Source organism: Phacochoerus africanus, chromosome 10 (genome assembly GCF_016906955.1).
Source record: "Phacochoerus africanus isolate WHEZ1 chromosome 10, ROS_Pafr_v1, whole genome shotgun sequence".
Classification (NCBI taxonomy): Eukaryota; Metazoa; Chordata; class Mammalia; order Artiodactyla; family Suidae; genus Phacochoerus; species Phacochoerus africanus.
The window spans coordinates 135,907,795-135,922,607 of NC_062553.1; the positions used below are offsets into that span (position 1 = coordinate 135,907,795).

At 43.2% G+C, this 14,813-nt stretch overlaps 1 protein-coding gene across 4 annotated transcripts in view; it reads left to right on the top strand.

Moving 5' to 3' along the window:
- The first annotated feature begins 949 nt into the window (after positions 1-949).
- HNRNPD (heterogeneous nuclear ribonucleoprotein D) overlaps positions 950-14,813 on the top strand; it is an 18,103-nt gene continuing 4,239 nt past the window's right edge. For 2 of the 4 annotated variants that reach the window (XM_047799690.1, XM_047799692.1), the window contains exons 1-4: positions 951-1,499; positions 3,348-3,404; positions 13,253-13,421; positions 14,025-14,186. In XM_047799690.1, the coding sequence (XP_047655646.1) occupies positions 1,267-1,499; positions 3,348-3,404; positions 13,253-13,421; positions 14,025-14,186 (621 nt within the window). In that variant the 5' untranslated portion in view covers positions 951-1,266. Of the gene's footprint in view, positions 1,500-3,347; positions 3,405-13,252; positions 13,422-14,024; positions 14,187-14,813 lie in introns of all 4 variants that reach the window. The other 2 variants (XM_047799691.1, XM_047799693.1) reach the window with 2 other exon arrangements.

The following is a 14,813-nucleotide window of genomic DNA, read 5'->3' on the forward strand; positions in this document are numbered from 1 at the left end:
TAACTCAGTTTCCAGCCAAGGCACTTGGGGTTTCTGACAGGTCCGTTAAAGAGGAACTTGACCGCTACCCCGCACAAGACGCCTGGCGGTGTTTAACCAAAGCCGCCCAAACCCACAACGCACCGAACCGAGCACCCTCGCAAAGACGATGCACACAACTTACAGACTAAAGACCATTACATTAGCCGAACTCGCGGTTGATCTCACACACTTCCCCAAGTACGTGGCAGGTTTCAGGATCCTCCGAGTAAGCAGAGCAAAACAATCCCGTTTCTTAAAAGACGCAAGGTGCCCGCTGCTTTCGACGAAAAACTTCAGGAGACGGGCAGGCAGGCACACATCTGACCCGGAAAACAAGCCGCGAAGGAGGCAGCCCTTCGGGCCGGCGGCTCCAGCCCGCCCGCCGGGGCTGGGAAGCGCGGCAGCGGCAGCCGCGGGCACCTCAATGTCACCCGGGCGCGGCGTGGGCCCGGCCGCCCCCTCGGGGTGGCCGCTCTTCTCCCGCGGACCCCGGCGCCCAGGGCCGCCGGCGGGGCGCCTCTCCTCCCTCGCCGAGTCCGCCGGCGCGCGGGCACGGCCGCCGCCCGCGAGGCGCCCCCACTCCGCTGCCCGCCGCCCCGCCTGCTGAAGCGGGCGGGCGGGCGGGCAGGCAGGGGTGGGGTGGGAGGGTGAGCGCCCCGGGAACCCTCGAGAGGCGAGGGCGGGGGAAGCGGACCCTCTAGCTGCGCCTTGGAAACAGCGCCCCTTGTTCTCGATGGTCTCGGCGCGGCTCTCTCCGCGGACGCCACTTCCGGTTCCTTTTAAAGGCCCCCACGCAGAGCGGCGCGGCGCGTGCGGAGAAGGTATGAAAGGCGGCGCGCGGGCGGGACCGAGGAGGAAGGGGAAAAACTGGCGGGGGGGCGGGGGTGCAAAGGGCGCGCTCGCGCGTCACGTGACCGGGACGCGCCGTTCTTCCGTCGGCCATTTTAGGTGGTCCGCGGCGGCGCCATTAAAGCGAGGAGGAGGCGAGAGGGGCCGCCGCTGTGTCTTATTCTTTTTTAGTGCAGCGGGCGAGAGCGGGCGTGCGCGCCGCGCGAGAGTGGGAGGCGAGGGGGGCAGGCCAGGGAGAGGCGCAGGAGCCTTTGCAGCCGCGCGCGCCGTCTCTGTCTTGTTGTGTGCCTCGCGCGGCGGAGCGGGCGCGCGGCGGCGGCGGGGATTACTTTGCTGCTAGTTTCGGCTCGCGGCAGCGGCGGGTGTCGTCTCGGCGGCGGCGGCGGCGGTAGCGCTATGTCGGAGGAGCAGTTCGGCGGGGACGGGGCGGCGGCGGCGGCAACGGCGGCGGTAGGCGGCTCGGCGGGCGAGCAGGAGGGAGCCATGGTGGCGGCGGCGCCGGGGGCAGCGGCGGCGGCGGGAAGCGGAGCCGGGACCGGGGGCGGAACCGCGGCTGCTGGCACGGAAGGGGGCAGCGCCGAGTCGGAGGGGGCGAAGATCGACGCCAGTAAGAACGAGGAGGACGAAGGGTGAGTAAGGGGCGGCCCGGGATAGTCAGGCCCAGCTCCCCCTCCCCCTCCCCGTCCCCCGCCATTAGGCCTCGTTCCCGCTCGGCGCCCGCCCGCCCGGCCGCGCGTGCAGCCTCGGCGCCCCGCGCTCGCCCTCTCTGCGCCGGACTCCCGGGCCCGCGTCCCTCTGCCCCTGCCCGCGGGCCGCCCCCTCCCCCATCCTACACGTTTCCACCTTTAGCCGTCACCATGCTGCTCCCGGCCCGCCCTCCTCCCCTCCCTCGCCTCGGGTCTCCTCCCACTGGCTGAGCCGCCGGGATTTTTTCCCGCCTGTCGAGGGGTTACCTTTTTTCTGCTGCCGCTGTCTTCTCGCTTCCCCGTTTTCTGAAGTCCCGGGCAGGACAGCGCCGTCAGACACAAAAGCCTTTATGCCCGGGCGACGCAGGTTTATGGGGCTGCTCTCTCTCCGGCCTCCCGAGACGGGGCGAGTATTTATAAACACACGCTTCGGGGAGCGTGTAGGCTGTCCAGCTGTGCTCCTCCCCTCTCGGCTTCAGGCCGAGTGCCTTTGAGTCTCGGGCGTAAGTTTCTCCGCGACCTCCGCGTTCCCCTCTGCACCCGGTGGCGCGGCGGCTCGCCCCCGCGGCCCCTGCTCTGCGGCCGCTGGACCCACCCGGACCGGGAGGAGGGCGCCGGCGCGCCCGCGGGTGCGTCCGTTTCGCTCCGCCGGCTTGCCTTAAGTTTCCCGGCGGCGGGGCCTGCCCGGGACTCGAGCCGATCCGGCTCCCGCTGGCCGGCTGCCCTCCCCCATCCCGCCGAGCGAATTCTCACGCGCACCTTTTCCGCGCCCTCCGCTCTTGGATTCCCCAGCTGTTCGTAGGTTGTGCTCTTGCCTCATTTTTTCTGTGTAGTTTCCATTTTTCACAACCCACCCCGTGCGCAGGGTCCTTTTCTTTGGTCTCTCCTGGTGCTCTCTTTCCCGCTCTCTTAGGCCACTTAAGTTAAAGGAGGCCCGCCATCCTTTTTTCATAATGAACAAATCCTGTATTGTGCCATGGCCTTTTTTTTTTTCTTTTTTGCATATTAAATAGTAACTTTGCTTCTCCCAATTGGAATGCGAAGTATACATTATTTAAAGCTGCATAGTATTTATCAGAACGCAGCATTTGGGAGCCGGGAGCATAATACAAGGTTAGCAGGAGGGACTGAATCTAGGCTCTTGGTTGGGTTTTCTTTTCATTCCCGTTACTGATTGCTGATCTCGGGTTAACACTTCCATTACCTTTTGTAATCGGATGTGTGTGTGTGAAATTTTTTCCACGGTACCAAGGAGAAAGGTGTTGGTGGAAGGCAAAAGTAATAAATGTCGCTTTAACCATTTAAATATTTCCTTTATTGGGAAAGAGCGTAAGAGTTGGAGGAGGGGGAGAGAAGCCCTTTGGAATGTAGGATTTAATAATCTCAGCCTAAGCAGACTCTTGTCAGGCTGTTTTGCCGATTGTGCTGGCTTTGGGAGAGTGCAGTTGGGATGGGAAACGAGCTTTTTTCCCTTAGCTTATCCTGAATCATGTTTAGCTTAATTTAAGAAAGGGATTATGTTAAATATTTGAAACTTAAGCCTTTAACATTTTGGGTTTTGTTTTCTGAATTCTGTTCTTTGGACAGAGGCACCAAAATGATTAATTGTATAATTTGCTGTTTGGGGCAGGTTTTCTGTTAGTTCTGAGTTTTCAAATCTGAAAGCAGCTCCCTTTGTAGTTATCTACTATTGAACTGAAGTGTAAATGAATGAAAGTTTTTAACCCTAACAATGTCAAAAACTAAAACTAGAATTTTGATTGGTTGCTGTACCGGTTGTTAATTCCCTAGCCATTCAAACTCCTCCCCACGACACACTGAAGCAGCGACGGCACAGCGGGAAGAATGGTAAAACTTTTAAATTTTATTTCTGTATTATAAAGGTTTTTCAGTAGTCATAACATGCAGAGGCTGTGTATTGGTTAGTTGCCCATTGATCCCCAGGAAATTCTAGACTTAAATAGTATAGTAGGATATTTTGTACCTGGGATATAAAACCTTTTTAGGCATCATGTGTGATCTTTGGGCAAAATTGATGCCATTACGTGGATTTTGATCTGTGGTAATGCATGTAATTGTGGTTTGGCCAATTAAAGCTTAATATAGTTAGTACTGATACTTTTTATATTTGGGCAAGAAAAAATATTACTATTAAATTTGATTTTCTTGAGACAAATTTTTGTTGTAATTCTAAGTTTAATGCTATATGTGAAGGTTATTTGATACTGTGTTGTGTGTTTAAAATGTCTTGCATGTTATACTGAAATATTCTGGAGATGTCAACAGTAAACCAATTTTTAAAGTAGTGTTGTGTATATGTATGCAGAACTGAAGTTTTTATCACCAACCATATTTGTAAATAGAACTTTTAATAAGAATTGCGTATGTACTGTTAGAGGCACACTGATGTGGCTTTCCACTACAGCTTAAATCAGATTTTTAAATTTTTAGTGTGATTTGGCTGGAATGTTAATTACAGTTGGTTGGTTGACATGTATTCACAATTGCATGGCTTTTTGGAAGGCTGGCAGATTGAGTTTTCTTTTTATCTCTCCCTTTCTCTTTTCCTAAATGTCAGTATTTCTGTCTTTAGGATTATATTTGAGTTCTTCCAGGAGTTTGTATCCATATCTACTCCAGTTGAGAGGGCCAGTAACTTGCACATAGTTGACTCATGTCTGTACAAACTCCGTTGTGTTTTAAGAGCCCAGTTGGGATAACATTTAACTCTTGTTATATTCTTTCACCGAAATCTGTCTGGTTTTATATTGGAGATAAAGCAGAGTGGAAACAGTAGGCAAAAGAGAACGAACAAAAACCTGGGGCTATAGTTTAACATGCAGAATAAAAGTTTTTTGATAGATATTATTTTATTTGGCACTGTGATAGTTGAATTTCCCTTGTAAGTAATAGTGGCAAACTAAACTTTACTGTTCATTATATGTTTCAAATCTTAGATAAGCAGTTATTTTTAGTAGTTTGAAAGAACCATAAGCTTAGGTTTGAAGGTTTCTGTTTAGACTGTTATAATTATATATGCTCTGCTACCTGAGACTGTAACTTTACAAGTTTTTTGAGTGATCTTTTAGGAAAAATGGGACAATTAAATATTAGTGAACATTCTAGATTATGAAGCTCATTTTAAGTGAGTGTGAATTTAGCAAGTAATGTTTCTATTTTTAAAGTCTGGTATTTGACTTTGAAAAATTACTGCCCGGTTAGTTAGACTTAATCCTTTACAGATATTCTTTTTCTTTTTGAACGAAAAAATCTTAAGAACTTTAATTTTTTGGTGTCTGTGCACTTGTCGCCCTGTCTGTCATACTCTGTCTTCCCAGTAGGACAGAGGGAAATTGGGCAGAAGTTTCATAATAGTCAGTGATGAGGTTAAGTCTGGTTACTAGATATAAGATCATTTAAATTTAACTACTTAAAACACATTTCTGTGTGCGCTTTTTACAATTCTAACTTAATACTGGAGTAATTACAATTTCATTCTAATACTTAAAAATTAGTTTGTTGTGGACAGGTTTTAATATAAGGATAGACAGCTATTTTGCAGACACATGCACATGCCTCTTATACCTTTAGTTGGGAGTAAAGGTTTTCCACAATTTATTATGGACCTTTGAGTAATTACTCATTTCCCTAGTAGAATGCCTTCCTGGGTTCATGTCGTTATAATCTTTTCAACTTTAACATCTCTAGTTTTGACTTAGAAGCAGTTGCACAGGGATTTCCCCTTTTGTTGTGGGCAACAATTCTTTTAGGGTAGGTACTTTAAAATGACGTAGTTTCTGGCAAAATAACGCCTGCCATGTAGAAAGCTACCTGGAGGCAGAGTTTTTAAACTCTCATGATCAGTGGGGAATATTGTGTTGGTTTTCAGACAGGCAGTTCTACAAGGTAGGTGCATGGACTTGCCTGCAGTGGATTAGGCCAGAAGCCGAATAGTCTCATTCGTTTATTAGCCAAAGTACAGCAGTGCTTTCCTAATAATAGGATGATTCATGTGGTCCTGTAACATTAGTGTATAAACTCAAGTGTGATTCTTCCTGTTGGAGAATTTTGTGACTTAATTGTGCTATAGCGTGTCTTCTGTCTAACTTTTAAGAAATAGCTCTGCAGAACACATTTTTGCTTTAAATATGTGATTATAATCTATACCCTAGTGCTTTGGGGAAATTTTAAGCATTGTTTGCTTTGTAAAACAATTACTTTTAGATAAGGCAGTCTCATGCCTAATTTACTGGCCTTTGATTTAGTAAGTTGGATTTATTCTAGAGACCTTGAGTAGAGTAGATGGGTCTGAATTTTAGTATTCTTTGAAACTTTTGACAAGCTGCCAGGGTTAAAAATTGTAGAAATGGGGAGTTCCCGTCGTTGCACAGCGGAAATGAATCCGAATCCGACTAGGAATCATGAGGTTGCGGGTTCAATCCCTGGCCTCGCTCAGTGTGTTAAGGATCCAGCAGGGCTGTGAGCTGTGGCGTAGGTCGCAGACGCGGCTTGGATCCTGTGTTGCTGTGGCTCTGGCGTAGGCCACTAGCTGTAGCTCCAATTCAATCCCTAGCCTGGGGAACTCCGCCTGCTGAGGGTGTGGCCCTGAAAAGCGGGCGGTGGTGGTAGAAATGGATGCCCCCAGATCGTGAGATGATGAGCACATAAGGGAGGAATGCTAAATTCTGTTCATTTCAAATCCCTATCTGTCATGAGAGAGTCTAAAAATCAACTGACCTTTAGAGTTTGGAATAAAGAATATCATTGAAGTTTTTCAGTGCTGTTTTTTTTTTTTAGAGAAATACATTTGTGGCCCTTCTATACGTTTCATGTATCCTTACTGTGTTTTTTTTTTTTTTTTTTAAACATTGCCTGGGTATTCTGTCATCTGTAAGGGTGCCCTAATAAAAGAAAGTTTTGAATTTATGTTGTGTGTGATTTATGGCCAACATGGAGGATGATTAGTTTTAGCCTTTAAGTGATATATGCCACACTTGAAAACACTGAAAAAGGAATAGAGTGACAACTTTTTTTCTATTCCAATTAAAGCTGTGCATCTCGAGTGTGTGCAGATGTCACAAATGGAGTGAAACAACTTCTGTTGAAGTTTTCTTTGACATTAGTTTTGCTTCAACGTTTTAGTAGGTAGGGCTCTGAACTGGATGCTCGAAGCGTGGGATCTGTTTCTGTTTCCTTCACTTCCAACAGTGTGGTCTCAGGTAATATAATATGTTTGTTACTTGGTTTGCTGATCTATGTGTTGGAAGCAATGCTCGTCGCAGGAAGATTGACTACATAGCCTGCTTTCATAGCTTGGGTGTATTTATCCCGTGCCTTAATAGTTGATACTGCCAGTGGTTTACTCCTGTGGAGTAAAGGTAAGCACGTTTTAGTTTTCTGGAGTATTATATTGTACATTGGAGGTAGACATTTAAGACTGCTGGGGGTGGAGTGGGGAGACTCATATTACTGGCAGCGTTTGGCCAATAATCAAGGTGATCGTTTTAAGTATTGGGTCATGTTCCTTAAGCGCCTGCTTATTTAGACTTGAAACTGCCACAAAGCCCAAACAGCCAGGAAACCCAGTGCCTGTCTCCCTACCCCCCCCAAGTCTTCTAAGAAAGATAGATGAAAGAACTATCAGCCAGTATACTCAGAGAGCAACCAACAGACAATGTTGTGGAATGAATCTTCTGTAATTTTTCTCTTACTATTGTTAGAAAGTAGTGTTATTTTAAAGCACTGCAAGATTCCAAATTTCCATCAAAATTTTTTTCTGAGTTTAGTGTTGGGATTTAAATTGATTTCTAATAGAAAACTTGACAGAATTATGAGTGTGTAGTAATCTCAGTTAACCAGAACCTTAACCTTTAGGTTAAGGAAACCTCATTCCTTAACCTCTAGGTAGATGAGAGAGTTTACCTCCATGTTAATGTGAAAATAGGAGATGTCATTCCTGTGTGGAAATGAAATGAAGAAAAGGGAGGAATTGGGGTTGAACATTGACAGTTTGTTCAAAAACTATCATGTTTAATTTATTAGTTATGTTTCAACTCAGCTTTTTTAGTCATTAGGTTAATTCAGAGTATGAAGAAATGAAATTAATGTATTAGAGGAATTACTCTTACTGAAAAGTTTATCAGGCTGTTTCCAAAGGTATTTTTTATACAGATTCTAAAATGACACCATGTGATAGTATCTACTTGCAAAACGTAAACCCCTCCTTGCCATTTTACGTAATTACTGACCTAATTTTAAAATAAATCTGTAATTTTAAGGAAAAATACTCCTTTCTTATCTCTTGGTGAGATTTCGTTATACTTACATTTCAGGATTTTAAAAGAATAATCATAATGCTAAAATGCCAGAAATTCGTTGACATGAGGGTTAGTGGTATTCTTGAGTAACACTCCTCTGAAAGGTGACAGTGATTGGCCGGTTATGTTATGTACTTATGTGTATCATTGACTTTCTGTTATGTTTTTAAACTGTCAGAATTTGTTATGAAGCCACATATAGAAGATCATGAGTTGTTGGGAAGTTTTGAAAAGTTTCGGAATACTTTTATAAAATTGGCGAAAAAAACGTTATCATTTTACCTTGAGTAAGGTGTTTCACAGTGAAGATTTGTTAGAAGCATCTTTTTTTTTTTTTAATAAAAAAATACTTAATGTTGACTCGGGGGTGTTAAGACTAGTGATCTCGGTAGTTCTTGTATCAGCCGGCACTGCCTCATCCGTATTGGCTTTGATACTTTGAAATTACTCCTTATGTAGACTCCAGACCAGGTCATCAGTATGATTTTGGAACTACGTTTTATTTAAGAGTCTTAGCCTAATTTCCAGTCTCTATGTTTTTTACATGGGATATTCAAATTTTCTGGGTTAGAGTCTTTAGCGTGAAAAATAATCCTAGGATCCACTGATCTAAAACTCATTCTAGCTTTTCTCCCTTAATATTGGAAGCTGCATTCAGCCCATGCAGATGAAGCAGAATTACTTTTGGCATTCCCATTGTGGCCCAGCGGTTAACAAACCCAAGTGGTATCCACGAGGATGCTGGTCGATCCCTAGCCTCGCTCAGTGGGTTGAGGATGCACGGTTTCGTGAGCTGTGGTGGTGGTCGCAGAGGTGGTTCAGATCTGGAGTTGCCATGGCTGTGGTGTAGGCCAGCAGCTGCAGCTCCACTTCCACCCCTAGCCCGGGAACTTCATATGCCACAGGTGTGGCCCTAAAAAGCAGAACAAACAAGTAGTTTTTATTGAGCACTTAAAAAGTGTGTCAAACTGTGTTCTGTACCATTTAAATCTTTACTGCAGATGTACGAGGTAAGCTCTTAGTAAGTTCTAGAGGAAGGATTTATAAACCCCAGGTATTTTGGCTTACTGCCTCTACGTTTACTTTCTCTAGAAGAGAATGTCCCACAAAGCAGCCTAAATTCTCATTTATAAAGTTAGCTGCACTGAGCTATACACCTTTATGCTAGTCATGTAATATTATAGTATGGTGTAGTCTCAGTAATCTGTAAAGGCAAGGATATTTTATTTGGCCAGTAGGTGTTTTAAACTGAGTATTGTATTGCCTTGGGGTGCTGAATAACTATAGGTAGGATTAAGAAACTTGGTCGATACTGTAAGTGAAATCTTTAATTGAAATTATTGATTGATTTACAAGTGAGGATTAAATTTTAGACTTGGGTTGCAGTATTAGGGGCCCATTTTTACTACTTAACCAAGTCGTTTCAACTTGGCTGCTCAAGATTTTTCTAAAGTTCTAGCTCTACTTCATTGTAAAGTGCCTGCATATCTCTGCAGGGTGGAAGCTACCTGAAAGTCTTTGTATTCAAGGCAGCAAAGGTAATCTGGATGGACAATAGGTATTGTGCTTTAAGTGAGATACAGCAATATAAAATATTCGAAGTTTAAATTGGTATCATCTTTTTTTTTTTTTTTGTCTGCACCCACAGCTTGCAGAAGTTCCTGGGCCAGGGAACGAACTCATGCTGCAGCAATGACCTGAGCCCCTGCAGTGACGATGCTGGATCTTTAACCTGATGAACCACATGGGAACTTTGAAATTGCTGTCGTCTTATATATCAGCTCATAATTTGAGGGATAGCACGTCAGAATGCTAATGCTGGTGTTTAGAGAGGCTCAAATAAGTTCTCATGTATACGGAATTAAGATAACAGACTTTTTTTAGGGGTCACACCTGCAGCATATAGGAGTTGCCAGGCTAGGGGTGGAATCGGAGCTGCAGTTGCTGGCCTATGCCGCGGCTCATGGCAGCATCAGATCCTTTAACCCACTGAGCGAGGCCATGGATCAAACCTGCATCCTCATGGATACTGGCTGGGTTCATAACCCGCTGAGCCGCAACAGGAACTCCCAAGACATTTTCTTTTGTGTTACACGTTTATATCTTGGTGTCCCTACTGAATGAAATTGGGGTGGATTTTATGTGTTCATTTAGTAAAAATGGAATGGATGCAGTTCATAGTATCCCTGCCTGTCCGGTTATCAGCTGTGCAGCACCATTCCTTATTAGAGCAGAAGAAAAAGTGCTTTGGGGCTGCCAGATGTTAATGCATTTGTCTCAAAAAAAAAAAAAAGAAAAAAGAAAAGCCAGTTAGGCTTTTGCTCAGAGGCTGTCTTTTACTTTACCACAAATTTGAAAAGTTTGAGTCCCAGGCACCTTCCTGCCGAATGGAAGGGGGAAGCATTTAACAGCAAAGGCTGTTTAATCTGGCAAACAAAATGAACATGAGCCTGTCAGAATAGCTAAGAAATAAGATACACTTAGTGTATTAAGTAGTTCTCTAGCTTGAGAAGACCCTGCGGACCTGTTGTGGTAGCATAATGTGGTGAGTGGCCCGTAGAGTGGTCAGCCATGGTCATCGTACTTGTTAAGAAGACAGAAGAGTGTGTGATAGGCTGTTGAAAATTCAGAATTTTATTCTAAGTACCAGAAAGTTAAGCACTTGGAGGGAGGGAGGTGAGGGAAGATAGGCAGTGTTTAAGGAAGGCGGATGTTCAGCTCCTCGTTCTCTAAAGGTGCTGGGTAGCTGAAATTCTCTGACATAGTTTTGCTCTACTTTATTGAGAAACCGTAATTGTTCTATGGAATATGTATAAATTATAGTTGGCTAGAACATTTAAAACTTTGAGTAAGTGGGATTTGATTGTCAGTGTAGGAAGGATAACCTCTGCAGTGACCTTTTAACTCTTAAGGTTGGCACATTTAACAGTTCCTTCACTGAGAATTACGTTAAACCTGGAATGTTTCTTTAGAGAATACAGAAGGGGCTAGTTGGCGGATTAGTGTGCTTATCTAAATATTTAAGAAAACTGACTCCCAATGTTGGAAAAAAGTTTGGAGCTTTGAATAATGGAACACGCCTCATTCTTGGTGTTACAGTCAACTTACTCCTTTGCAACTGTTTGTTAGTTTTAAAATGAAGATGCAACCCAATGTATGAACATTGGTGAACTAAAACCAGTTCTGTTTCATATCTGAGGAACAGACCAAACGCACAATTTTTTTTGCCTTTCAGAAAGTTGGAGCTTTTAAAATACGGCTTTTGTTATTCTCTTCGGGTTGAAGTAATTTTAGATTGTTAAATCATTAATGGAAAATTTCTATAATCATAGAAGTGGTAATTGAATAAATTTCAACTCAATTGAAGTTTCTGTTCTAGAACTTTCCATGAATATCTGATCAAGAGGTCATTGCTTTGTCGTCATTTTTCTTTCTCATCTTTAAAATGAACAATGTCCTCTTCACTTTGAAAGAATAATGTACTTGATGAAGGAAGTGCCCTGGATCTTTAGGTTAAAAATACTGTGCTTGTAACTTGGATATTATTTCACTACATGTGACAGAAATTGTAATTGAAAACACCTCAACTTTTCCCCCATGGAATTGACAATAAACATTAAAAATACCTATACAACATTTTCGGTGTTTTGTTATAACTCAATTTGATTATAAAATACAGAAAGTGTTAAAAAAAGTTACTTTAATTTTAAGCATGGAAATTCAAATAAATTTTTTTATTTTTTTCTCTTTCTGCCATTTCTTGGGCCGCTTCCGCGGCATATGGAGGTTCCCAGGCTAGGGGTCCAATCGGAGCTGTAGCTGCCGGCCTACGCCAGAGCCACAGCAACGCGGGATCCGAGCCGCGTCTGCGACCTACACCACAGCTCACGGCAACGCCGCATCGTTAACCCACTGAGCAAGGGCAGGGACGGAACCCGCAACCTCATGGTTCCTAGTCGGATTTGCCAACCACTGCGCCATGGCGGGAACTCCAAAGCATGGAAATTTTATTAGAAGTCCTGAATGTTAAGCACATAGATAGTCCGTCCAGCTCTAGAAGATAGGTACTTCACTGAGGAGGGAAGCACACTATATGCCTAATGTAAGACTTCTTTTGCGTTAACTTTATCATGAGAAGTAAGAGCAATTCTTTGATAAAATGGTAGGATCAGTAACACCTCAGTTAATCTGGCATCTTTAGGTTAAGCCAGAAGCAAGATCTTACTCTAGGCATAGATTTGACCTCTTGGTGCAAGAATTGGCTTTAGTGGCAGTATCCTTAAAAGCCCACAAGATGGAGATGTTCCTGCTTGAAGTTCTTTCCGGAGCTGGACCTGAGCACCACATCCCATGGCCACCCTTAGCCCTTCCACTGCAGTGATAAAGGTAGAAGTCATTGACCAAGCATGATTGTATTCTCGTGAAATCCTCACATAACAAATTCTGACAGTTTACCCTTAAAATAACAATCTCCAGTCCTGTCTCTTTAAATGGTAGGAGGTATCTGTCAACTCTTTTGTGGGGGTGGGTAAAGGGGCAGATGTAAAAGGGATTCACACAGCTGCCAGATTTGAGCTTTTATAGCCTTTTGCTGTAGTAAAAATAAGATTTCACCATAAATATTTTTGGAGGCACATGCATTTTTGATCTTAAACTGTTTTGGTGGTTTCTGCTTACCACCTATCGCTCAGCATTTTAAAGGTTCAATTATTTTATGCTGGTTAACTGAGGTTCTACTGTAAATAAGTCATCTAGGTTAATTAGTGGATTTTGCTTCAATGGATAATTCTTTTTGTTCATTAAGTTGCTTATGTGATTACTTTTGTCTTTACTAAGAATTCTTAGCACATACAATGGAAAATTCCGAGTCTCACAATTAAGTTGTAAACCACGTTTTCCCGATGTGCTAAGAGTTTTGTTAGTGGGAGAACTGTTTAAAAAGGAGCTTCAGCATAGACACATGCAGGTTGCTGTGCTTAATGGAGACTGCATAGCCTTTTTATAAGTTTAATGAAGATCTGGAAGAAAAGTCTGAAGCTGAAATTCTGTATTTTGTTGTTAACAGTATTTAACTTGCTTTAATTTAAGAAAGACTTAAATATACACTGTTTTTATTGGGGGATACATTTATCTTGTTGGCAAGTCAAAGGACCTAATCTGCCACTTGCTCACTATTTTGTAAATATGCAGGTGCAGTGGTGATGAACTTTCCAAAACTGGAATAGGGTGTTCTTGATATGTGGTCATGTAGGAAGAATGACATTTTAATACACTGCCCAGTAAATTGGTGCAGTTTGGAAAAGGTATTATTGATGTGTATACTTAAGGCAAAGTTTTTTAAAAAATTTAGCATTTTAATACTGCTTTTTGTCTTTACAGGAAAATGTTTATAGGAGGCCTTAGCTGGGACACTACAAAGAAAGATCTGAAGGACTACTTCTCCAAATTTGGTGAAGTCGTAGACTGCACTCTGAAGTTAGATCCTATCACAGGGCGATCAAGGGGGTTTGGCTTTGTGCTATTTAAAGAATCGGAGAGTGTAGATAAGGTAGAGTGCCCTGTCTTCTCATCAGTTCATGTAAAGTACGTGAAGAGCTTGATACAGTTAATCTGCCCGTTACTTGTGATTTCCCCTTCTGCAGTTTTACAAGGAAGAGAGAACAGCTCTCGCCAGTATGTTTTATGAAGGGAGAGGCAGATCGAAGAATTGTTTACTGAATATTTTGTGTGCCAGGCTCTACTAAGTTAAAATTAATTTTAAAAATACTGAGGTTTAAAAGATGCCTAATTAGAAGAATGTGCTCTGACAAGTTCACACATTTTGGAGTTTGCTAGGCAAGAAACTTTTGACCAAATCCTTTTACCTTTTAGTCTTAAAGGGAAGTAGCAGTCATGCTTACATTGCTGACAGGTGAAGGCATGATGGTCTTCTAGTAAGTGATTATCCCTTCTCATTCATACTGACCTTCAGGTTTAAACTAGCATACATTAGCGGATGTCATATCACCACAATTTGACTGTTTGATTGTGAGCCAGTCAGCGTATGCCTGGTACTAGCTGTATTTATTTAACTATAATTATTTGCAAGTAAGTTAATAATCTCTGAACTTAAGGTATACATCTTTAAAATGAAAAACTTCAATTTCCTTAGGTCATGGATCAGAAAGAACATAAGTTGAATGGGAAGGTGATTGATCCTAAAAGGGCCAAAGCCATGAAAACAAAAGAGCCTGTTAAAAAAATTTTTGTTGGTGGCCTTTCTCCAGATACACCTGAAGAGAAAATAAGGGAGTACTTTGGTGGTTTTGGTGAGGTATGTGATAATATTTTGACCCAGTTTTTGTCAAAATTAGTGTGAATATTATGGTCACATTAAGGGCTTTTCACAGAGTTTTCCAAAGTTGTTTTGGATTTTGGACAGATGACGTGATTTGTTTGGAAACAGGATAGTATAAATACTTTAGGATCGGGTCTTTAAAGGCTGCATGTCTTAGTTTATTGAGGAGCTGTTTCCTGCATAGCATCACTGGGCACAGGATATGTGGAGATGCAGGAGACATTCTTGGAATTCTGGATTAGTTGAAGAAATTAAAAAGGAGGAGGTCTAGATAGGATTAATTGAGATGTAGAAGAATGAACGGTTTGGTTGAGAACAGGAAAGAAAGGAACTAAGAAGAGAGGATAGTGCCTTCTCAACTGAAGCACATGCACATGTGCAAATCTTACAAGGCTCATCGTAGACTGAGATGGTGGGATTCCTTTTATGACTCCGGGATTTAAATCTAAGATGAGGAACGGCCTGTGGCCCCAGATACATATCCTTGGTTTGATTCAAACAGAATGTGGAGTGTATTTTGTTGTTAGTATTTAGGAATTGAGATATTTTCCCACAAGAATCTGGAGGACATCTAGCTTTTCTTAAACATTTGTGAGAACAAAA